Source organism: Pipistrellus hanaki (assembly GCF_964339955.1).
Source record: "Pipistrellus hanaki genome assembly, chromosome: 1".
In the NCBI taxonomy this organism is placed as follows: Eukaryota; Metazoa; Chordata; class Mammalia; order Chiroptera; family Vespertilionidae; genus Pipistrellus; species Pipistrellus hanaki.
Window position 1 is genome coordinate 58,611,742 of NC_140503.1, and position 26,227 is coordinate 58,637,968.

Here is a 26,227-nt window from a genome sequence, read left to right on the forward strand (position 1 = left end):
CAATGGCCCCCCAATCAGGGGTGGGGCTGGCCAGCCAACTGCGGCCCCTCCCCCAGCCAGCCCCAGCCCCAATTGCCTCCCCACCCCTATTGGGGGCAGGGCCGGCTGGCAAACCTCCTGTGGCCCTCCCCTCAATTCCTGATCCTCCCCATAGGGGGTGGGGCCAGACCCCACCCATGCACGAATTTGTGCACTGGGCCTCTAGTTTTTTTCATAGAATCTCAATGATAAGATTTTAGTTAAAAAATAGAAGTCTATTCTTTTATTTTAATATTTCCAAGGAACCAAGCTCATCCTGGGCAGCCTGGACAGTGGCTTGTGAGAGGGACTTGAAAGGGAAGCATTTAGTCCCTGTCACCCAGCATCCAGCACTAAACTCTTTACAGGGTTAGGTCTGGAGTCCTTGATGCTGCTCTTGGCCAATCTGACTGTGATCTTGGTCCAGAAGCCGCCCAGAGATAGCAGGGGTTGAGCCATCCTTAACTCATACCCAGGTGAAGCAACTTCCGCAGAAAGGCTGGTCCTCCCCAGTAACCCCTAGAAGAAATGACATGGAAAAGATATTTGCATCAGAAAAGATGGGAATGACCTCGGTCAGCAGGATGGTGAAAGGAAAGTCGGATAGGTCACAGACATGCTTATTAGTACATAAAGCAAGATTTGTCTTGTGAGGTAGAAAGATCCTGTGACTAGGAGGGGACATGCTTCGAGTTCTGGCTTCGACATTGACTTCAGCAAACTTGTATGCAATCTCCACTACAGGCAAACTGCAATCCTCTCTACTTCCATTTGCTTATAAATAAAGCATAGGGCCAGGTTTCTTAACCTTAGCCCTACTGACACTATGAACCAGCTATTTCTTCCTTGTGGGGACTGTCCTGTGCATTGTAGGGTATTTAGCAGCGTCCCTGGCCTTTGATCATGAGAAGCCAGTAGCAACCACTCCAGCTGTGACAACCAGCTGTCACACATTGCCAAATGCCCTCTGAGAGGCAAAATCACTCTGCTTGAAAACCACTAGTATAAAAAGAAAACCACTAGTATAGATACCCTGACTTACCTATCTCACAGTAGTTTGTACAGGTCAAATGAGATTTTCATAGTTTGGAACTAAGAAAAAGAATTATTAAATGTTCTTATACTATTTATGCACTACTATGCCTACTATGTAGCTGTCTTTTAATGTGTTACCTCATTAATCCCCATCCTCTGAGGCTACTTTCATTTGCAGATAAAAAAGTTAAACACAGGCCATCAGGAGGGATTGGGGGATAAGAGATCAACCAAGGGACTTGTAAGCATGCATATAAGCATACCCCATGGACACAGGACAGCAGAGGCATGAGGGCATGTGCTGGGTGTGGGAACGGCTGGGGAGAGGTCAATGTGTGTGTGTGTGGGGGGGGGGGGGGGAGAGACATATGTAATACTTTAAACAATAAAGAATTTTTTTAAAAAAGTTAAACACAGAGAGTTTAAACAACTTGCCCTAAGACACACTTAGTAAGTGACCAACGAAAACACTACTTAACATGTAAAAAAAAAAATTATTTACCAGGGTTTATTGTTATTATTAATTCAGCAGTGAGAAAAAGCCAGAACATGAAAAAAGAGAGAAGACTTGCTTGCTGCCAATAATGAAGAGAAGAGGCTGGGACCCCTGTGGGTAGTGGATATCCTACTCCCTGTCCTCACCCAGGGCAGCCTCTCTCACCCCACGTGTGGCTGAGCATCCAGCATCCTCCGCAGGCTGCCATCACCAGACATGAGAAGCAGGGATCCCAATGGCCAGCCCTGGGCTCCGGGTCATGATTTCTCCTGAAGCTGGAGGGCCTCCTTAAAACCTTCACCCTACTCAAGAGGGGGCCATAGGCTAAAAGACGTGCCTCTCCCCCAGCGATGCGCTTACCTTAGCATCATATTCCAGTACAAGAAGGGCATCATGTCGGCCTTCATGAAGTACATGGAAACTCTCTCTCTGCTCTGGTCAAAGGGGAAGGTCTCCAGTGGCTGCATGTTGTAGTTAAACTCCGCAAGAATCACACGATTGTAGCTCGTCACCAGTGGACATGACGTGTAGCCATCATACTAAAATTAGACATGAAACTGAGTTGGAAAATGGCTTTTTTCATATTATATAGATACTTTAGAATTGATTCTTTACTCTGATCAATTGCAAATTTTTTCCTCTTTTTTTTTCTTTCTTTTTTTGTACCATGAAAAATGAAGATTACGTAACAAAAAGTGGTGCTAACGGCAACAATTGCAATGGCTGTATTAGAGAAACTAATTAAGAAAGTGCCAACATTGTAGGAAACCATTGTTTTCACACAGAATGGAAGATGATAATTGAGACTCTGACTCTTACAAACCTCCTTCGTTGGTTTTTCATTCTTCATGACCAGAGAAATTGTTCCGTCAAGGATTCCTGACTGGGCAGCTGTAAGAGAAATGGAAAAGTCAGAAAAATATAAGCATCTAGGTTTTTTCATAACCCTCATTTGCAGATAACTTTAACGTGAACCAGTTAAGAAGGCTCCATTCCCTATCCTTCTAAATTTTAACTAGAACATGATTCTTACTAGTATTTGAAGTTCTGGATACCAGAAGGGGTTCTTCAGTTCATCAAAGGACCACCTAACTGCCTCCACAAGTTTAACACTGAAGAGCCAGCTGTCTCTAACAGGAGGCTGGCAATTTCAAACAAAAGGACTATAAGGGAGACAACACCACAACCCCACCCGCCTCCTCCTAGGGTTCAGTGGGTGTCACTTGATCTGTGTGCCCCGTATCCCCTAGTCATCTGGATGTCCCTGTGTCCCAGCCTAGATTAATAGCCTAGGTATATCGATTACACAAAACAGTGAGCTGGACCCCTACCCTGAGCTTCTACCCACACAAGAGCAGTGATTTCATTTCCTGACAAGAGCAGTGTCCTTACTTCCTGACGATGGAGCCCAACAGAACGTGGAACCCTGGTAGCCAGGCAGCCACATTCTAAAACAGCCCCAACCCGGCTCATTTGATAGAGACATTCCCACCAAGGCATGTTCTGCTGGCTGCCACAGTCACCGCTGGCTCCACACTCAGCCCCTACGCCTCTGGCCCTTTTCATGGGGGAACCCAGAGGTAATCCAGGGAGGCCCAGGGCACTTTTCTTAAAGCCACGCCACCACTCTCATCGCCCTCACCAGCCCTGTGTCCGCTGGGGAGCCGGCCCTGCAGGGCCGCGGGACTCCAGGCTCCAGGACTGGGGGGAGCCCTGCAGCCCCTCAGGCACCATCACAGACTGACAGGAGGGAGGAGGGAGCCAGATACCTGCACCCACAACTTGGCAAATAATGATATTAAAATATTTCTTCAAATTAATTCCCTTTCAATGTGCACAAATTCGTGCACCAGAACACTAGTCTATAAGAACAAAAGCGTAATATGCTAATTAGACCAAACAGCCAAACTACCTTCTGGATAAAGCCGGGGCTGCGAGGGCCGAGGCCAGCCACTGCAGTTACAAGGGCCGAGCCCCTTACACAAATTGAATGCATCAAGACTCTAGTTATATATATAAATATATAAATATATAAATACACAGCTAAATACTATTATATACACATATTTACATATATATCTATATATCTATATTAACTTGTTAAATAAATCCTCGAGCAACCATACAATAGAATACAGATTGTAAAAAAAACATGTATAAACTAACAGGATGCCCTCCACACAAACAGGGACATCTGTAATACCTTTAACAATATAAATAAATAAATAAATAAATAAATAAATAAATAAATAAATCTGGGGATGCTCTCTACATGGTCAGGGGGAATGTAGAGGCTCAGAAGATGGGACAGGGCTGGAAGCAAGACTTCTTTTAGAATTTTCATTTAGCTGTATTTAATAGTATCTATTTGGAACATGAAATCAGACATATGTTTTTTTGAAGAAAGTCAAAAGTTGGATAATCTGGGTCTCATGTGCAGCACAGGTGTTTAATACACGAATTCAGCAGCCTTCCATTAAGAGAAATGTAAGTATGGCCCCGAAGTCTACTTATAAGTCCCAAAGACCAAGAACCCAGGATGAGACAAAGGAACTTAATGGATTCCTGAGGTAACACAGTGGGAGGCACACACTCCTGTGTGGAGGAGAGTCCTGTGAAACTTTAACTTGAATCCCAATATAAGAAAAACTACGTAATTCTAAATTATGGCATATTCTACAGATTAACCATCCTGGAATCTTAAAAAATGCCAATGTCATAAAAGTTTTTTTAAAAAATGTTAGAGGGTATGTTCTAGATTAAAGGAAACCAGAGACATGACAATCAATGTAGTGTGTGGTCCTTCCACGGTATCCAGAGAAAAGCATTCCAAGGACCCATGCATGGGAGATCATGGTGTGACAAGATCTATTCAGGAAGGCTGCCCCTGGATTGCCCCTGAGTTCCCAGTGTCCCATCTCCAACCATCTGGCCATGAAAAAAGGTCCAACCTTGTTTTTTTTGTTTTTGTTTTTTTTTTTTAATATATTTTATTGATTTTGTACAGAGAGGAAGGGAGACAGATAGAGAGTCAGAAACATCGATGAGAGAGTCATTGATCAGCAGCCTCCTGCACACCCCCTACTGGGGATATGCCCGCAACCAAGGTACATGCCCTTGACCAGAATCGAACCTGGGACCCTTCAGTCCCCAAGCTGACGCTCTATCCATTGAGCCAAACCGGTCTCGGCCCAACCTTGTCTTTATCAAGGCCCAAACAAAGGCCAGTGTCCAGAGTTTCCATTTCATATTAAAGCTTAGTCCTTGGAAGCAAGAGGTTTGCCTGGGGCCCCAGTTAGCTACTAGACCTGCATAGTTGTACAAGCACACAGGGAACAGAAGGAGAGGGGGAGGAGGAGGGGGAGGGGGAGGAGGAGGGGGAGGGGGAGGAGGAGGGGGAGGGGGAGGAGGAGGGGGAGGGGGAGGGGGAGGGGGAGGGCGAGGGGGAGGGGGAGAGCGAGGGGGAGGGGGAGGGCGAGGGGGAGGGGGAGGGCGAGGGGGAGGGGGAGGGGAGGAGAGGAGAGGAGAGGAACAAATATCTTTGTTCCCCTGGGCTTGAAAGACCAGTTTTTCTAAATAACCAATCAACTTCCCAAGCTTTTGCAAGCTTTTGATGGATCCAACTCCCTTTCCCAAGCCTCAAAGGTCAGGCAATTCCCCCTGCACCATTTTGACTTCTACTGCACATGTGCTTACCTCCCAGCACACACAACCCCAATTCTGTAGGGGAGTGGGGAGAGTTCATCCTTGTCCAGGTAATGCTTTGGACCCCTGGAGTGTGTGAAGCTATAGCTTCCTGGTGTAGCAAACAGGCTCAGTATCCAATTCCCTTTGCTTCCCTTCCCTTTTTTAATCTCTGCTAACAGACCTTGACTGGTTCATGCATATAAGAAAGGACTGTGCCATAGGAACATTATTAGGAAAACTGGAGAAATTCAAACTGGATTGTATATGAGATGATTTTCTAATACAATGTTCCATTTCTTGGATGTGATGATGGTCTTGGGAAGATAGAGGAGAAAGTCCTTTTTCTTAAGAGATGCAAGTTGAGTTATTTCAGGGTGAAGTATTATGAAGTCAAAAGTCACTTTTAATAACTCAGCAAAAAAAAAAATGTACATAGAGTGATAAAGCAAATGCCATATAACATTAGTAATCAGTTAACTGATTACTAATGTTATATGGCATTTGCTCAAGAATATATGGGCATTTATTGTACTTTCAAATGTTTCATAGGTTTGATATTTTTTAAATAAAATGTTGGGGGGAAATGACTATTAATAGTGGAAAAGAGCCCTAGCCTATTTGGCTCAGTGGAGCTTAGCCTGTGGGTCAAAGGATCTCGGGTTTGATTCCAGTCAAGGGCACGTACCTCAGTTGCAGGCTCCTCCCCGACCCAGACCCTTGTTGAGGCACAGGCAGGAGGCAACCAGTCGATGTGTTTCTCTCACGTTGATATTTCTCTCTGTCTTTCCCTCTCTCTTCCACTCCCTCTAAAGGTAGGAGAGGGTGGGGGAAGGTCAATTGGGCGGGGAGACATATGTACTACTATTTGTAATACTTAAAACAAAATAAAATTTTAAAAATCTATGTAAAAATACCTTTGGGTGAGAATTAACAAAACAAAAACAAAAAGTGGAAAATATATTCAGTGGGCTTCCCTGAAAGTCTTTCTTAGGTTGAAGTAGTCAGTGAAAGTAATGCAACATGAGCTGCAGGTGTACAATTCACACAAAACACTTCCATTCCCGTCAGCAGGGAGGTCTGTGCTTTACAGCATCCACAGAGGACAGTTCCTGTCTATGGAGGACAGAATGTACAAGGCAATTCTCCCCATCACTGCTCGTGCAGAACACCGAGGTGAAGAATTTAGTTTCCCAGGCGGAGACCTTAATGGCGTACCAATCAGGGCACGCTCCACTGTGTTTGTCTTAACAGGACAATGTTCTGGTCTGCAAGCATTCATTGACTTGCATGTGTTTTCTGGGGGAACAAATGCTTCTCTAACTTCACGGCGTTTCAGAAGAAAAATAGCCAACCTGCCTGCTGTCACAGGCTGAGGAGGTCAGGGATGAACGGGTGGCACTAGTGGAGTAAGAGAATTCCTGGAAGCTGGAAAAGTGGGGACCTCTCTCCAACGCACTCTCCCCTGAAAACCACCTCTCTGACCTAGGAAAGGCAGAAGAGGTCATGCTACTCTGATACGAAGCCCTCGACACATTCTTTCTTCTTTACACAATGATCTCATCAACATGGTTCTGTGTCATGGAAGTCAAAGTCATTTTTCAACCCAGAGAAGTTTCCTCGTTATTAGTGGAATGCTACCTGTGTCAAACCATTGTCTGAGTTACCATGGTGCCTTGGGGCGACATCATTCGAAGGGGAAGAAACTCCGCACGTTATCTTACCTACGGCAGCGGCAGTCTTCGAAGTAGGAAGGTTGGTGCAGTCCCCGATCCCAAACACGTTTGGGTACTTCTTGTGCTGCAGGGTTTCTTTATCCACATCCACCCAGCCAGCAGCATCAGCCAAAGGGCTCTTCTTCAGGACGTCAGGGGCGCTCATTGGGGGTGTGACATGAAGCATTTCGTACTACAAAAACAGGAGAGCACCCACATCTGTGTTTTTTCCATATATCCACAGCCCCACAAGCTCTGCCCCCGCCTCCCTCACCCATACACTGCTATGGCTGCACTGAGCATTATACAAGTAGTGCTTATACTAATCTACACCTTACAGGCTCCTTTGGAGTCTGGTGATAAAATAACTAACCACGCTCTTGGTTGACATTGTCTCCCCATAGAGTCCACCTGATTCCTCTGGCAGCACGCCTGGATACCGGAGGGAACCTCACTACGATTCTGAAAGAACCCAGGGACGTTCCTCCTGTCACTGAAACTAAGACAAAGGGGGTGGCACATTTCAGTTGCTCTCCCCCTGACTGTCATCTACTGACTTGTAAAGTCTGGGACTGCTAAGAGGTACTCAGAGTCCTTGAAACTTGTCAAGGCTGTGTTAGGAGCTGATAAGTGAGTGGCATTCCCAAATATGGGTCAACCCTCAAAATAAAGGAAGCAGTCAAGACACCAATTTAAAATGAAATAAAGGTGGGTAAGAATATTGCCTGGCAACTTGGAGGAAAGAGGGTCTGACTCAGTATTGAGTTTACTGAACAGTGTAGAAGGCAGTGTGGATTCCCGCCCCTCCCTCCCCCACAAACACCTCTGTCAAGATTACCCTTGGCAATGTGCACTGGCCCCTTTTTTGTTTGTTTATGTACTATTCCTCTACTTTTTGTAGTTCATCCTTTTTATTCTTTTAACTGAGTTTTAATAAATTCCATCTAGAAATTCTAAATTGATTCAAATGTTCACAAAACATTTTATTAAGGTGAAAACTTTAGCATTTGAAGACAATTCCACCCTTGTGAGAGAGTTAACAGCCCCTGGTTCCCCTAAGGAGGTTCATCAGGACTTGTCAGTCATGGATGACACTAGAAGCCCTGCATTTATTCCCAATTTCCGACAATTATAAGCTGAGTAAACCCTAAGGAAGAAGGAGTGCTGCAAAACGCACAGTGCTGCCCTGCAGGGTGATCTTGGATGGCTTTTGAGGGACGTGGGCCCCCGGGCTGGGTCTGCTAATGAACCTGGAGACTGAACATGTCTGCGGGATAATGGAGGAATGGTCAACAGCCATCATCCACCAAGTCACTGAGGCCATGCCTGCATTGCAGTGCTTCAGTTAACTACAACCACTTCTTTAAGCTGGCTTAAGTCTTATGAATTCCAGATAACTTTCCAGAAGTTCAATATTTTTACATAATCATTGTAAAGGCATGACTATTTACTTGAACTAATTAATACCCTGTGCAAAAGAAATAGTAGACAAAATAATAAAATAAATAGACCAGCTTTTGTAAGGTGCTAACTAGCCCTAAAACAACCTAGGAGTGTAACTGTATGAACTACTCATAACTGACCTTGAGCTGGAGCAAATAGATGCTACTTAGCCTGGGAATCCCGTGACACCATAAAGTAAGAAAGTGCTCAAAAATATGATGGGGGCATGTCACAAGGACACTGGAACCATCTAAAAGGGCTCCTCAAATCTGGGCAATTTGTGCACCAAAGTAATTAAAGATAATAATGAATTATAAACCACTTGGAGGAAAGTAGGAATTTAGGAGTTCATAATAATCTATACTAATAAAAGGATAATATGCAAATTGGTCAGGATGTCCTCACAGTAATGACTGAACAGCTGGCTGCATGGAGCGACCAGGCCGGCAGGGGGGCAGTGAGGGGTGACCAGGCCAGCAGTGGGGGGCAGGAAGGGGAAGGAAGTTGGGGGCGATCATGCAGGCAGGCAGGTGAGCAGTTAGGAGCTAGCGGTCCCAGATTGTGAGAGGGATGTCTAACTGCCAAACTTGGACATCCTCCAAGGGGTCCCAAATTTGAGAAGGTGCAGGCTGGGTTGAGGAGAACCTTTCCCTTGCCCCCTGTGCATGAATTTCATGCCCCAGGCCTCTAGTGAATTAATAAAGAGAGAAGGGAGGGTTTTTGCTGACAGAATGCCAAGAGCCTATTGCTAAAATTAGAGAAAAATCATCATTTTGCAGCCATTGCAGTAGAGATTGGATTAGACAAAATATCACCAATGGATGCTACATCCAGGGGGAAACTTTAATGAGGAATAGGATGCTTACATGATCTTAAAATGTCTCCCCTACAGACTTATTAGTAGCAAGAGAAAATAATAATAATACAATAGAGAAATTGGTTCATATCTTGACTCATCTAAATGAACATCATCAGTGAGGGGCAGCTGAACACAGTGTGCTTTCACCCTAGAAGGACACATCACTTAAGCAGCATTTCAGTCTAAAACTCATAGCCTGGCCCTGGCCAGTGTGTTCAGTGGTTAGAACATAAGCCTGAGTACCCAAGTGTCACGGGTTTGAATCCTGGTCAAAGGCAAATACCTGGGTTGCAGTTTGCTCCCCACTCCCAATTGGGGTGCACATGTGTCAGTCAATGTTCCTCTCTCTCTCCCTTCCCCCATTCCTTCCCTCCCTTCTTTTCTCCCACTCTCTCTGAAAAGCAATTAGAAAAAAATATCAAGTGAGGATTAACAAAAAAATAAAATAAAATCATCATAATAAAGTAAAATAAAAAAGTAAAATAAAATAATAAAGTAAAATAAAAATCATAGCCTGAAATGAGTCACAAGAAAACACAAACCAAAAATGAAGACCATTCTATTTTAAAAAATTAAAGTGTGGGAGGAGGGCTGTATTACTCCAAAATGCTAACGTCACAGGAAACATTCCAGATTCAAGGAGACTAAAGAGACACCACAATTAAATGAAATACCTGACTTCAAACTGGATTCTGTCCTAGAGGGGGAAAGTACTATAAATGCTATTGAAAACAAACTGGAGTACCAATGGTAGATTAAAATATTGTATCCGTGCTAAATATGCTGAGTTGATAGCTGTACTGTAGTTATGTATGAGACTACCCCTATGTCTTAGGAAATTTACCATGAAGTATTTAGGGGCAAAGGGCTAACCTTTCAATGCTTCGGGGAGAGGGAGAGAAATGAGATGATAAAACAAATGGGATAAAACTCGCCGAAACCGGTTTGGCTCAATGAATAGAGCGTCGGCGTGGGGACTGAAGGGTCCCAGGTTCAATTCCGGTCAAGAGCATGTACCTTCGTTGCGGGCATATCCCCAGTAGGGGGTGTGCAAGAGGCAGCTGATCAATGACTCTCTCTCATTGATGTTTCTAACTCTCTATCCCTCTCCCTTCCTCTCTGTACAAAATCAATAAAATATTTTTTTAAAAAAAAAAAACAAATGGGATAAAACTCTATATTAAGTTCATCTAGGTAAAGACTATACACAGGTTTATATTATTTATACATTTACTATTTTCATCAAGGCAACTTTCCCTAAGTTGAGATATTTTAAAAAATATATTTAAAAATTGAGATCTTGAGACATCAGTAAGATTTTAAATACACTCAGGTACAAAAGACAAGAGATATGAAATTTATTTAGAAAGAACTTGACTTAAAAGCTTATAATGTAAAGTTTCGATGCTTAGAAGACTAATCTTTGATTTCCTTCAAAATTCATTTTCATGGAACCTTTCTTACCTCTAAAAATGCCGAATGAATAAAATACGCCTGTGCACTGTTTTCTCACTGTTAACAGATCTTGCCAGAATGACAAACAAATGATTCCTCCATGCATGCCTCTCCAGCCGCCTTTTCATTGTGTTTTTACTCCTCACCTTCTGCTACAAAAGTGCTGTTGTTCCCACTCACAGAATAAACTGAGACTCAGGGAAACCAAGGCCATGTACAAAGGCTAGACCTTCCCAAGCAGGGTGTGTCTCCACCAGATCTTTCAAAGGACTTTAAGTGCTTCCTTTTGTGCGCAGGTGAAAGATGTTTAAAGACAGCCTCTTGAGAGGTGAGAGACATCCCTGTCATTCTTGAACTGACCACAATAAGGGCTGTTTCTCCCATTCTATAAACTCCATCAATCACCAGATCCTGCGTGTAAGGAAGCCCTTCCAGAACACTAGGCTGTAACTGAGGTTGTGAAATATTTGACTGCTTCAAGTGGCTAAGTGCCAAGAAAAGCAGAGACATAAAACAGGATAAAAATCTACTTGGTACCAGTAGATAAACTCTCCTCCCTCCCATGACCACAGCCTCCTACCTCTTTCTCTTCCTCACCCATGTTGGTCCACTCTCCTCCATCACTGTCCATCATTATAATAAGATGCTCATTGTAACCAGCCTCCCCCAGGGCACAGTGGTGATGGACAGGAAAGTAGGAGCCACAATGCCGCCTGCATCCACAACGCCGTTCACCTGACAGCTTAACCTCGCCACTCACGGAAATCACTTGGGTCTCTCCAGGGTTGTCCACGTTCTCAAACACAGCCTCTTGTCTATCGGCTCGGACTTCAATGAGATTTTGCTTGTAGTTCACTGTGAGGTTCCGTTCCCGGATGATCTCCATCAGCGCATCTGCATACTTCTTAACCCCAAAAATCGATCCGAGAGAAGTGTTGAAAATGATATTGGCCTTGGATCGCTTCCCTGTCTGAGAAAAAGGAAAGAATAGAAACAACCAACACCAAAGCATCCCTCCAGCCACCTTTTGTTTTGTTTTTCAACCAAGACAAGAATTAAACCCTTCAGAAGAGACCTCGCCAGCTTTCTCCATCCCTTTGCCCTGGTGGGGTGAGGTGCGGACCAATCCGCTGCCTCCCTCTTATTTTCTGTCAGCAACACAGCAACTAAGTGCTCCCCTGAATCAAGGGGTTGAGGTAGGCACTGTTCAATCGAAGGCCAGAGGTGAGATCTCTTCTAGTCAAACACAGAGCTGATTATGTGCTCATATACCCATTTGCTCATTCATTCAGTAAAGATGTCGTGAGGTCCTAGAGCCGGCCTGTCTATGCTCAGCGCTGAGGGACGCCAGTGAATGAGACGAAGGCATGTCCCGTTGGCTCCCACACTCCGGTGCTGCTCAGGTTTCAGAGAGGCTAGTATTCTCCCCAACACCTACAATCTCCGAAACTTCTCTCAGACCACCCAAGCTCTGGGAGGTGAGTTAAACAGAGAGAATTTCCAGGAGGGAAGGAACACACCTTGTAGGATTTGCTCACCTGGATCTCACTATTTAGAAGAAGTCAGGTGAGTAAGAACCTCAAACTGCCAACTCGGAATTCTCGTAATCCAGAAAAGTCTTTCTTAGACACAGAAACGATGACTTAATTCCCACCTGCGGGGTTGGCGCTGGTCTCCATGACTCAGTGAAGCCTTCCCAGGGCTGGGTTCCCAGCACACATTCCACCCCTCCTCCCTCCCCTTCTCACCTGTCCCTGTACAGAACCACAGGCTGCTCTGAACCTGCACCGTCTTAAGTGGGACCACGCTTTAGTAAACTTAGTGTGACGCCCGCAGAGGGAGGAGGGCAAGGGCGGCTCCCCCGGCTTCACACCACGCGTTCTTGGGCTGTGGACGCCTGCTCCGACACAGAGGCCGTGTGAGCAATGTCTCTAAAGGACAAATCTTTCCACTAAGGTTTGAAGTTCTACGTGAACATTTTTTTTTTTCCTTCAGAACTGGCATTTTTTTTCCTATTATACTTCCAAAAATGTATATAAAGAGCCAGAAAACACTCATAACCTTAAACTTGAGCTGAGGATATTATTATGAATAAAAATGAACAATGTGCAACTAATTGTCTAACTATATGGAAATATTTAAGCCATCTCTAACGTATCTCCCCAATAGACTTTTTTATATATATATTTTATTGATTTTTTACAGAGAGGGATAGAGAGTTAGAAACATCAATGAGAGAGAAACAGCGATCGGCTGCCTCCTGCACACCCGCTACTGGGGATGTGCCCGCAACCAAAGTACATGCCCTTGATCTTTCAGTCCGCAGGCCAACGCTCGAGCCACTGAGCCAAACCGGTTTCGGCCCCAACAGGCTTTTATATACACATTAAAAGATATGTTACTGCCCTGCTGGCATGGCTCAATGGTTGAACATTAACATTTGAACCAGGAGATCATAGTTCTACTCCCAGTCAGGTCACATGCCCAGGTTTTGGGCTTAATCCCCAGTGCGGGATATGCAGGAAGCAGCCAATCAATTATTCATTCTCATCATTAATGTTTCTATCTCTCTCCCTCTTCCTTCCTCTCTGAAATCAATAAAAAAAATATTTTTTTAAAAGTATGTCACAAAGACTATTTAATAATCATGTTTTAAAAAAACATGCATAAGAAAAAAATGGAAGGTCATGTCAGATTGATGATACCAGCTGTATTAAAATAATTGGATTATGATTGCCTTTTTCTATTTTATAAACTTCCAATGATATAATCTTGTACATGTGTAACAAAACTTTAGAAATAAGAGAAAGTATTTTGACATGGATAAAATGGAATTCTGTCACTCCACCAATTAGCACCGCCTACTCCCCGCCCCTGTCTCTGTCCCTGGAAAGGAAGCGCACCTTCCTGAAATAGTCTTCCGACAGGTACATGATCTTCTGCGGGGCCCCCGCGCACTTTATGGGGGTGTTCGGGAAGGTGAAGATGGCATTGCCCTCCTTGAAGTCCTGCAGAGCCTTCCACGTCTTCTCCACCGTGCTCACTGAGTAGTTAGACCCTATTTTGGGATGGGAAAAACCTTCAGGAAGGCCTTTAATCTGCAACAAAAGACACAGAGAAAACATTTTTACCACACGATTTCGCTTATATGTTGAGACTAAACAAACAAAAACAAACCAAGTTGGAACAGACTCATGGATTCGGAGAGCTGACTAGTGGCTGCCAGAGGGGATGGGGACTGGGGGGCGGGGTGAGAGAGGTGAAGAGAGTAAGAAGTACAAATTGGTATTGCGAAACTGTCATGGGATGTAAAGCACAGCATAGGGAATATGGTCAATAATATTCTCATAACTGTGAATGGTGCCAGGTGGGTATGTAAAGTATATGATTGTTTAACCACTGAGCTGTATGCCTGAAACCAATATGAAATAAAATTGAAAGGAAACTGTAAAAATAAATGTTTAACAGAAGTGCAAAAGGCTTTCTTCGCCATTTCTACAACCTCACAAGCGCTTCAGTACAATTATTAGCCCCCAGCCTTCGCACACAGTGCAGCGGGCAGGTGGGTGCAGCACCCACAGTCCCCTGCCGGGCTGCAGACTGGACTCAGCCAGAAAGCCCCTCTGCCTCCCTGGCCTTGAGGCCATAATTTGAATACATTTCTTCCCACCATCGGGGTAAAGACAAGAATCCAGGCAGACTTGTGTTGGTGAACCAGCTGCCTTGCTGGGAAGAGTAAGGGTGACCCTTGGTAAATTAACCAATATCTCTAAGTCACGCAAAGTGTGGTCTCCGGACCAGCAGCACCAGCACTGCCTGAGAACCTGCCTGAAATGCACATTCTCAGGCCCCGCCCCAGACCTACTGAATCAAGAACTCATGGGCAAGCCCAGAAACTGGTTTTAACGGGTGAGCCGATGGGCACTGAGGCTTGGAAAGCTTACATTCACTGCCTGTAAAAGGGGATAAAGTAACAGCTCCATAGAGCTCTTGGCAGGAGTAAATGAGGCCACGTGTGTCAAGTGCTGAGAAAAAGTGAACCTCACAAGGTGATGCTCTGTGAGTGGTAGTGAATTCCTGCCAGTGAGATAGCCGGATTCTTGTCTTAAATGCTAGCGGGTTCACGGCATGCAATGAAAATGGCACAGACTGAGGTAAGAGATTGACGCACCAGTTCTTCCAGCAAGAGAAGGAAACTTTCAAAAAAAAAAAAAAAAAAAAAAAAAAACACAAACAGTCATCAATCAAGATGGACTGGTCCTTCAGAACCTTCCCAGGCTGTTGTCCAGAATACAGGCCACATCCAGGGTCAGTGGACACCAATCCCTCTGGTTTCAAGGAAGCAGGGTACTATGATCTCCTCCATCTTACTCACTGACAATAGCAACTATTCCTCTGATGACTGACCACAGTTCCTGCTACAGTTTAAGTAGCTGAAATATTAGCAGCATAAATATTATTTCTTGGTTTGCTGCAAAAAGCTGCTGCAGAGTCTCAGCACTGTTATCTTCAGTCCTCTCAGGCAGCACAGGGGCTCCCGGGGCGGGGGAGGGGAGGGGAGGTTACCGTGGAGATGCGCCATCTGGGCTAGGTCACCACTTCTGGGGTCTTGTGAGAGACAAGGACCTCCCAGAAGGTGTAACTGGCACCTTCTCCACAGCCTACTCTACGGCTTGTCATTCTGTGAGACTCATGGCCAAGCCCATGACCAAACTCATCACAATCTTCACACCAACGCATGGCTTCTTCGAACTGTCTCACGACATGCCCCAGGACACTGTCACCAGCCTCACCCTGGACATGTCATGGTTTGGGGGGTTTTATGCAGAAACACGATTCAAAGAGCTTTCCTGGCTGACTCAGTTGCCTGTGTCACATTCCTGGAGCTGAGTGAGACCTGGTTGTCACTCTGCTTTATGTGCTCCAACTATTCACCAAGTGTCCCCTACAAACTTCTGGAAATCGTCATAATTACTGACTTACACCATGATGTTTTAGAAAACTGAGCTTGAATGTCACCATTGTCACACAGCATCCAGCTCCCTAGCTCAAGGAAGAGGGAGAGCGAAGGAACTTCCAGTGTAGTAGTTATATTGCGTTGGTCACTTCGACCAAAAAGACCCAGCTCCTGTCACAGGGCAAAACCCAGGCCTCTCTCCAGCTCCTGATCAACTACCTGCTGGCATTCTATCCCTAAAGTCTGCTTAAAAATTCAAAATCTTACTTTCAAAGGCAAGTTTAACCTGCAACACCACCAACTCAGTCCCACACAGAAAGGTGATTTTCTTGTAAATGCAGAAAAGGCTGCTCTTTTGCATGAATGCCCATCGGGGCAAGGACGTGTTGACTCATGATTAAAGCTTAGAGCTGGATCACGTTATCATTGACAGAATCTCGGATAAGAAGTTTTTAAAACCATAAAAAGACTGCTGAGAAATAAAACTAGAAGAGGATTTCTTAGTACTTTTTCTTGTCAAACGAATATAAAGACACTCAAGGCAGTGCTTGATCTTGGCAGAAGTAGGCCAGGGAACACACAAGTCATTTAAACGTACCTTTTCATAGTCCAGCTGGATTCCGAGAGCAACGATGAGATATTTGTAGGAGATCTGCAACAGAAAGCAATGCCGTTTAGACCAGGACCCAAACAGTGGCAGTCCCAGGGCAGACTCAGGCCCCAGGCAAGTGGGGTCACCACAGCGTTTCCATTTTTTTATGTGAATGACTTGGGGCTGTGGGTGGTGGGCATTGGGGAGGGGGGCAGGTACAGGCTCCAGTCTGTCATCACACCCATCATTCTCACACCTCATTGCTTCACAAACATTGCATAACTTGCTGGCTTCTGAGAGCTGAGTCTCCTATATTTTTACACAGTGGAGGATGACAGCAAAGAGGCCACAACTTCCTGTGCAGGGCTTGTGTTAATACTTTTTCATGTTGGGAAAGGAGAGAATGACTTTCTACTCTTAAAAATAATCCATTTTCTTTTTTTCTTTTTTTTTTCTTTTATATATATTTTATTGATTTTTTACAGAGAGGAAGGGAGAGAGATAGAGAGCTAGAAACATCAATGAAAGAGAGACATCGACCAGCTGCCTCCTGCACATCCCACACTGGGGATGTGCCTGCAACCAAGATACATGCCCTTGACCGGAATCGATCCCGGGACCTTTCAGTCCGCAGGCCGACGCTCTATCCACTGAGCCAAACCAGTTTCAGCCCATTTTCTTTTTTCTTTTTTTAAGTATATTTCTTTACTGATTTCAGAGAGGAAGGGAGAAGGAGAGATAGAAACATCAATGATGAGAGAGAATCGTTGATCAGCTGCCTCCAGCACATCCCCCACTGGGAATTAAGCCTACAACCCAAACATGTGCCCTTGACCGGAATCAAACCTGGGATCCCTCAGTCCATAGTCTGATGCTCTATCAGCTGAGCCAAGCCGGCCAGGGCTCCATTTTCTTTTAATATCTATAGGGTAAGTGTGAATCCCGAACAAGTCTGGCCTGTCATATGGATGGATTGATATCATAACTGAGAAACTGCTCTTTTCAAGGCCATTGAAAAGGATGTGATACAATGTATCTCATATTATTTAATGATCTATTTGGGATTTAAAAGTCCCGTCCTTAAATATGAGTATTGTGATTATTCATGCTGGGAGCAAAGGTCTCCCAACTTATTGTGATAGAAATGTGGGTTGAGAATGGGGAGGACGACAAGTTGAAGAAAAGAAAAAAAAAAGTCAGCAGGAAGGATGTAAAGTAAAAGGACTTGCCTAGGAAACTGAAGATGAGACTGCAATGAAAGCCAGGGGCCCAGAAAGGACATCAGGTGATGACGGTCTCTCTTCTGTACTAAACAGTTAGAGAGAGGGGATTCCAAGACGAGGAGGCTGGACTCACACTGGGGAGAGCAGGAGCAAGTACCCGCAGAGATCCTGCCCTGTGACCCAGGTCAGCCCTGTGGTCACGTCCACAGTGAGGCCTTCCTATGACTCAGTCTCAACCCCGTGCACGTGATGCTTTATAGCACCTGTCGGGTTATATAACAGTAATAGCCTCCCCCACCACACCGAACACTCCTAGAGGATAAAGGTTGTGCTTTACCCCTTATATTCCTAGAATCTAGCACAGTCACCAAGTTAAAGGGAGGAACTCGGTAATGTTTGTGGGATGAAGGAATGGATGGGTGGTTGATTCCAGTTGCATGTGAACATACAACTTATCGGAGTGGATAATAATATATGCATCATCATCCCTGTGATCTGCCTGTCCCATAGACAGCGGGTGCCCTGAAATTCCTTGCTCTGTAGGAAAGTGTACTGGACCCATTAAATGGCTGGGGCAACTGTGTTGAATCTTCAGGGTATATGAGGTCAGAGGTAGCATGAAATCTGGGGGAGATGATCTACAGGTTAAAGCATATGCCCACTGTCAACAAGAAAAGCCTTTGGTTTGTGTGTACCCTGCTGTTCCTACTAGAGCACAATATTAATCATTTTTTAGGAATAATAATAATAGATAAGCTGAAGATTATTTTAAAAAATCATTAAGGGAGAATAAACTTTAAAGTAGCAAAGAATAAAAAGAAAGCCTCAAGCGTTTGGATAAGTCCAAGTCTCCAGGCCAGATGACCTAAATAAACCCTAAAGAATTGCAAAAACTTGTAGACAAGACTTTTGAGCAATTGCCGAGAACAGTGCAGACCTCTCCAGAAGGCTAAATATGGGTAAGTGCTCTAATTCTCTCCAGGGGGTGGGAAGGTAACTAACAACCTGGCGAACAGGATGTTCATCCAGTTCAACATTCCAGGCTCATCTACTGCAGTTTGGAAAAAGAAGAGCATTGACATGGATTCATTTTACAACCCTGCTTTCCACAATAACTATGCTGGCACATAGTGGGTACTCAATAAATATGTCCTTTTGCTTTTTTTCATGTATCCTCTTAAAAATAATAACAGCAACATTTCTTGAACATCCACATTATGCAACTGACAAGATTATATCTCCCATACGATGCTATATGCAGATTTCAGATATGGCTATGGAATACTTTTGCCTTAAAAATCCCGGAAGAAGTTCCACCATCTTGCACCAACTTCTTCCCCAGCCCTAAAACCAGAAACTGCCAATTCCCTAAGGCACATGTGTCAAACACAAGGCCCGCGGGCCAAATCCAGCCCGCCAGGCCTTGCAATGTGGCCCGCACCGCGCTGTCATCACTGCACTCCGCTGTCAGTTTATGACATTGTCAGTTTATGGCTGTTCAGTAAACCATTCGGCCCGCGATTTAGGCTGGATTTTAGATTTTGGCCCCTTCTCTGATTGAGTTCGACACCCCTACCCTAAGGTCTATACTTGAGAGGGCTACCCAGGGCTCAGAAGTGAGAACACTGACCGGTGCCTTCCATTCTCAAGAGATGAGACAAGTTTATGATCCTTAAATGAGCACAAGCCCAACCACAAAGGGCTCTGAGCTTTTCCGGTAATGTAAATGGGACCAGTCAAGGGGGCAGGCACTGCCGAACCGAAGGGGTGATGTGGCTTAGAAGACACAGAACTCCTGGCCGCATGAGCCAGCAGCAGATGGCAAGGGAAATGAGCCTCAGAGCGCAGTCTTGAGAACTGAGAACAATCTCGTGTCTCATTCAGTCCACCCTCCTGGAGATGCAGGGGAAATGAGGAAGTTCGTCAACAGGGGGGATATAACATAAACATTTTAACTTAAATAAATGTGTATTTTATTAAATAATGTTAAATATTATTTATTTATTTACTTACTTTAGGATGGGGGAAGCCTGACTTGTGGATCATAAGAAGAAGAAAAAAAAAAAAGACCCAGAGGTTTGAACTGACCCCAAGCCCAGCATGAATCAGCCTGTGGCAACTGTCGCTACAAAGACAGATGCTAAATTAGGCCGCATCTGACTGTGGGAGGGAGAGGGGCCGCGCTATTCTGGGCTGTTCTGCAGAGTGGCTTCCCCTTCCGGGAGCCTTTTTCATGGAGGGGACAAGCCCGATGACGTCTAAAGCAGGGGGAAGAGGGTCCTTCTGAAGACTGGGGAAGACGATGAAAAGTGGGAACAAGGGACAAACCCACCTGCAGAGAATACCGACATAGACTATAAGAACCGTCTTCGAATAGGTGAAGGGTTTCTCCTTACAAGAGAGAGAAGACATCCTCCCCACACTACAGAAAGGACAAGGAATAAGGAAGATATTAAGTCCAATAACACGCTGGGGCCCAAGAACCACGGGAGCCTAGAGCAGGCTGGGCGCAGCAGGATGGCTGCACTGCCTGCCGCGGTCCTGGGCTCAGCAGCAGATGAGGCGACATGACATTGCAGATGGCTTCTGAGCCTGTGGTCTCACCATCCTGCTCTCACCCCTTCCGTCAAAGGCAAGGACAGCACTTTCTGAAAAGCTTCAGCCTCCGGGTGGAGGGGCGGCGGGGGGCGCGGAGGGGTGGGGGTAGAAGGAGACTTCTAAATGATGCTGATCAATTATGAGCCTCATGCTCCAGCAGCTGCAATTCTCCTGAGCCCCCAGCACAAAGCTCAGTCATAGGGACACTTACTAGTCTGGCAGAGCGCCCCCTAGTGTGACTGGGATGATGTTTTCCAACATCCCCTTCCTCTGGGAGGCCAGCTGTCAGGGAGAGAAGCTGTCAGGGAGAGAAGCGGGCTGCTTCAAAGGAAAAGGGAGGGAAGGTGCTATTTTAACACGCAGCATTACTTGTTCAGTACACACGCAGATGCAAGATGCTGTCCCAAGCAATAGGGCCAAGAGTAGGTGTCCTCAAATATTTGTCTTAGTTGTTTATTAATTCAACATCCTCCGTCCTTCCATCTGTCCCATCCTCCACTCACCACACACTCTACCCTCTCAAGCAGTATTTAACACACACATACATGCACACACTCTTATAGACACCACTGTCTCACCATGAAGCCGACCAGTCTGATAAGGGCTGTGCATTTCACTTCATACAAGCCTTCGGGTGAACAAAAGCCACAGGATCCCAGTGGTTACCTCCTTGCCGCTGTCTGTGCGGATGCAGTTCTTGTCTGGGCTCAGCTCAGCCACTCTGTCTTTGATCCACTCCACACCGGACGGGATCACACTCGCCGTGGGACGGCCAGATGAGGACAGCTGCTTGGCACCAGCACCCACCAGGGTCCAGATGGGCTGGTAGAAATGTCTCTGAGAAACAACGTTTTGGAGATTCATTTCGAGTTGAGGCTGACCAAAGTGCCATAGCTAAAGGTGCCTGAGCTAATTCTCCCTCCTGACTCTTGGAGTATCACAGAGAAAGTCTCCGGGTCGTCCTCCCCACCACCCCTCCCACTGGCGTCTCCTATTATGTTAAACTCTGAAGACTAGTCACTTATAAGAATTCTGCCAAGATCATTTTTTTAAAAAGCCATAAACTATACTGGCTGATGTGGCTCAGTTGGTTGGAACATCATCTGTACACCAAAAGGTTGTGGGTTCAATTCCCAGTCAGGGTACATTCCTAGGTTGTGGGTTCAACCCCGTTGGGGCATGTATGGGAGGCAACTGATTGATGTTTCTCTCTCACATCTCTTTCTCTTTCTCTCTCTCCCCATCCCCTTTCTGTCTCTCTAAAAAAAACGATAATAAAAACATATTCAGGTGAGGATTTTTTAAAAAGCCATAACCTATCATTAGTGACCATTGTATTATTTATTGCTGCTGACAGGTGACAGTTGATTTGGGGCTTAACATGTGCATGTTACATATACATGTCTAATGTACACATTATGGATACATTTATGTGCACAGATATAAAAAAAAGTTAAATCCAGTAGCATAATATGATTCCTCAGATGTTTGTGGGGACTGAGTAAGTCTAAAGTTTACAGAGCCACTCTGGGGATCCTCAAACTCTATTATTAACTTCCAACTGCGTTTGCCAAGCCCGTGGAAGGTGCAGACATTGCCTGTCAACCCTATTAGCAATCCTTTCTCAGAGGATTTACTAGTATGCCCAAACGCAGGGACACCAAATGCTACCACATAATGCCACATTTGCCCAAACACGTCCTCAGCATTGCCCAAACACCTCAGACTGGCTGGACAGAATTGCCAAAAGCCACAGAGAGGTGACGAGAACTGAGGAAGGGCCTGGCAATCTCCCTACAGCCAACAATGGCTGCAATCCCGAGGACAGGGGCAGAGGCCTCCAGCTGCAAGAGCTGAGCGGTTCCAATCCATCCTGAACAGACAGAGGAATGAAAACAAGCTCGGCTGTTTTATAGACTGCAAACAACCATCAGCTCCAGCAATCACTAACCCAGATACAGGAGGGGAAGTGCCAACCGCCTGCGCCCCTGGCAGCTCCTCCGAGAGACCCCTGTCCCGCACGTCCTCGCAGATGTGATCCTGGCCTCCTGAACTGCGCCCGGCGCCTCTGACTCATTACAAAGAGTAGCCCCTGTCCATGGGTCAGCTACAATAGGCCACCTGACACGGCTCTCAGACCGCTCTCATTTACTATGTTGTCCTGAATGAGTCACTTTAAAAAGGAGAGTAACGGAGAGCACCTTCCAGGCTCCCCCCACATCACAGCACCCCAGGCTGAGACTGCAGGGAGCCATGTGCCTTTCTCACCCGCCCTTCCCCTCCTCACCAAACGGGCACCAGATCCATTCGCTCCCTGCCCCCAAGGATACAGTTCCCAACTGGTACATGCCTTCGGAAACCTTAGACAAACCACCAGAAATCTTGAATACTTATCTGTAGCTTCTGGACCATTTTTAAATGTTTTTTTTTTATGAAATATGCCTTGCATATAAACGCTTCCCAACTTCCCTCCTGGTGTTTACTACCTTTTTCTTCCCTATAATCTGTTTCTAATTCCTTGCACTTTAGTTTCTGAAACCCACTGACACCTTCCCAGAGGCCCCCCCAGGTCCTTCACTCATCACCTTTCTCCAGACTGGACCACAGGCAGGAAGGAGCAATGACCATTGACTTCACGGGTTGAGATATACTAAAGTCCTGACCCAGGTACCTGGGAATGTGACCTTTTTTGGAAATGCGGTCTTTGCAGATGTAATCAAGTTAATACTTATGAGAGAATAAGTATCTATTGTTTTAAGAGTCTCAATCTGTGGTAATGTGTTAGCACAAGAAACTCATACGGAAGAGACCATAAAAAGCCAAGGGATCTGTTCTCTCTCTCTTCCTTCCTCCACCTTCTCCCATCTTTTTGGCCGGCCTGATTGTTGTGCCCAGAGAAGCACTAACCCCGGGACATGACATCCCATGCCTGACCGCCATCCCCGCCCCCTATCGCACACACACACATGCACCCAGGAGCGGGAGACTTACCTCGCTGGGCTCAATGACGGCCACATTCTCTGCACCCACTCTCTTCTTCATGCGGGAGGCCATGGTAATACCACCGCTGCCCCCTCCCAGCACCAGCACCTCATGGTAGTTCTTGGCCGCAAGGCTGGTCCCTGTGTGCAGCTGAAGTGAGCTGGCCTGCTGAGCGCCCAGTCTGAGGAAGCAGGTAAAGAGCCGGGCGTGGGGGCTAGACACCACGGCCACCAGCGGGGTCATCTTTACACGGGACCTGGACAGAAAGGAACAGAAGAGGCTATGCGTAAGGAAGGGACCACTGTGCGACCAAAGCATTTCCCTTCCGGAGGAAGGGAGGCTGGCATCTGGCCAGCTCCAGCTGGTGCCCACCACCTCCCACAAAACCATCTCCCCAGCTGCCTGTGGTCCCAAAGTCTCCTGGCAGCACAAGATTGTAACTAACAACTGGCTGAGCTTCCATTTCTCCCCTTCCCCTTCCTGTCAGGACATCCAGGACTTTTCCATCCAAAAATTCCAGGGCCTCCTGCAATGCATCCAGCAGTCCCCCGTCCTCTTCTCAGGCACATGCCTCAACGCTTTCTTTGGTTTCTCAGTCCACCAAACATGGATAAGTCCACAACTAGATAGACACCTGCACCAGTCCTTGCCATAGGGCCCCTGAGACCTGCTGAAACAGGAGTAGTCCAGCAAAAAACCCATCTCCGCAACTCGGAGTTCACACCAGGGAAATCAGGGCCTTGGCCCCACTCAGAGAGCCTGCTGGCTCTGTCTGCCCGGAGACACACAATTTAATCAAAACATGGGCAACAGACACGCAAGCAAAGGCCCTCCACACCTTTGGCAATTTCAACCAGTTGATAAGAGAGCCATAAAAAGATCCCTGCCTGGTATCATAAAGTTATGTTTTATGTAAAGAATCCGCATATGCTGCTGACCAGTCTTTCATCGTATGCAATCAGTAAGCAATCTCCCCTTCAGAGTTCCTCCGAGAGACAGGCGTTTCTGCTCTGAGCCTTCGATGCTTTGGCAGTGAGGAAAGGAAGGCTTCTCAGGTGTGGGCCTTGGCTTCTCCCACCCACAGAACTGGCCTGATGTCTAGGACACCATCTGCTTGTGTAACCGGAATGCCTCTCTGGGTATTACTGTGCCCCAAATTCCACCATCAAGTTCAGTCCTTTGGGTTCAACACTGCCCCAGAAACCCTTTATTCAAATGGTAGCCCTTCTAGCTGCTTAGATCACTAACTTCTTAATGGGACCAATTTCATTATATCATTTTTTCCAAAAAAAAAACCTGAAGAGTGAGACAGCATGAGGGGGATTAGAAGACACTGAGAGGGAAACAGGGTTGTGAAAGGAAGGGGGGAAGGCCCTGGCAGAGGGAGAAGTGACAGGAAGTGGAAAGGAGGTTGAGTGCTGCCTTCAATTAGGATGAACTTTATCGGAGGTTCTGGCATTCTGACAACTTCTTCAACAGCTCAGATCTGAAGTGGCCTGGCGATTTGGGACCCACAGAAAGTGAGGCAGGTTCATACATTGTTGCTGCAAGTTTAAAATCCTTATGACCCCTCTAGAAAACAACATTTATCACCCTTTGACCTGGTATGCCCATTTCTGGGACTTCAGTCTAAGGAAATAGCCTCTAAGACAGAAGAAGACAAACCTTCACAAAGACATAGCTCACATATTCATTCATAAAATAGGGTCAACCCTCAGCTAACTGGTTTGTGAACTGATCTGATTACATCCAGGTCACAGGAAAAACCTCACACTGCCCAGGGAAAGCGCAGGTCCCAGATTGTTTCTACAGTCATGTGACACCCCAGAGGGCAGTTTCCGAAGAAATTGGAAGTAGAGTTACAACCGGAGCCACACAAGTAGCTAAGAAAGCTCTGAACACCATAGCACCTGTTCAACCCGCCAAAACAGCAAATGTCAACAAACAGCCAAAACCTATTGCTTCTGTGAAACCAGTTCAGATGGAAAAGCTGGCTTCAAGGAGGCGTATCCCGCACCTGAGGATAGCTCCATGAAGGAAGAGAACCTCTGTCAAGCTTTCTCTGATGCTTTGCTCAGCAAGATCAAAGATATCGGTAATGAAGACTGGGAGAACCCTCAGCTCTGCAGCGACTACGTTAAGGATATCTACCAGTATCTGAGACAGCTTGAGGTTCTGCAAACCATAAATCCACAATCCTTAGATGGAAGAGATATAAACGGACGCATGCGTGCCATCCTGGTGGATTGGCTGGTACAGATCCGTTCCAAGTTTAGGAGACTCTCCACATGTGCATCGCCATTATGGATTAATTTTTACAGCTTCAGCCAGTCTCTCCTAAGAAGCTTCAACTGGTTGGGAATATAGCTTTGCTTTTGGTCTCCTAGTATGAGGAAATGTTTTCTCCAAATATAGAAGACTTCGTTGACATCATAGACAACGCATATACCAACCAGTTCCCACATCCGAGAAATGGAAGCTCTCATTCTGAAAGAACTGAAGTGTGAGTTGGGTCGGCCTTTACCACCACATTTTTTAGGGCGGGCATCGAAAGCTGGGGAGGTTGATGTTGAGCAGCACACTTCAGCCAAATAGTTGATGGTACTGACTCTCATTGACTATGATCTGGTGCATTATCACCCGTCCAGAGCGGCAGCGGCTGCTTCCTGCCTGTCCCAGAAGGTTCTAGGCCAAGGAAAACGGAATATAAAGCAGCAGTATTACACCGGACACACCGAGAACGAGGCGTTGGGAGTCATGCAGCACATGGCCAAACACGTAGTGAGAGCAAACCAAAACCTGACAAAGTTCATCGCCATCAAGAATAAGTAAGGCCGGGACCAGTTTGGCTCAGTGGCTAGGGCGTCGGTCTGCGGACTGAAAGGTCCCAGGTTCGATTCCGGTCCAGGGCATGTACATTGGTTGCGGGCACATCCCCAGTAGGGGGCGTGCAGGAGGCAGCCGGTCGATGATTCTCTCTCATCAATATTTTAACTCTCTATTCCTCTTCCTTCCTCTCTGTAAAAAATCAATAAAATATATTAAAAAAAAAAAAAAAAAAAGAATAAGGAGGTATGCAAGCAGCAGACTCCTGGAGACCAGCACGACTCCTCAGCTGAACTCAAAAGCCATTAAAAAGTTGGCCCTCCCTTGGATGGGGTGGCCCTAGG

General features: G+C 45.9%; 1 protein-coding gene and 1 pseudogene across 3 annotated transcripts in view; one reads left to right on the forward strand and one right to left on the reverse strand.

The window, feature by feature from the left end:
* Window positions 1-233: 233 nt before the first annotated feature.
* SQOR (sulfide quinone oxidoreductase) overlaps window positions 234-26,227 on the reverse strand; it is a 61,206-nt gene continuing 35,212 nt past the window's right edge. For both annotated transcript variants that reach the window (XM_084884455.1, XM_084884456.1), the window contains exons 2-10: window positions 23,067-23,313; window positions 20,742-20,912; window positions 16,261-16,314; window positions 13,609-13,803; window positions 11,466-11,675; window positions 6,958-7,141; window positions 2,373-2,440; window positions 1,910-2,088; window positions 234-537 (exon numbers count right to left, since the gene is read on the reverse strand). In XM_084884455.1, the coding sequence (XP_084740581.1) occupies window positions 480-537; window positions 1,910-2,088; window positions 2,373-2,440; window positions 6,958-7,141; window positions 11,466-11,675; window positions 13,609-13,803; window positions 16,261-16,314; window positions 20,742-20,912; window positions 23,067-23,313 (1,366 nt within the window). In that variant the 3' untranslated portion in view covers window positions 234-479. The remainder of the gene's footprint in view (window positions 538-1,909; window positions 2,089-2,372; window positions 2,441-6,957; window positions 7,142-11,465; window positions 11,676-13,608; window positions 13,804-16,260; window positions 16,315-20,741; window positions 20,913-23,066; window positions 23,314-26,227) is intronic.
* LOC311611947 (G2/mitotic-specific cyclin-B2-like) lies at window positions 24,185-26,148 on the forward strand (annotated as a pseudogene). Its single transcript has 2 exons — window positions 24,185-24,196; window positions 24,811-26,148. The product of its transcript is annotated as a G2/mitotic-specific cyclin-B2-like (transcript).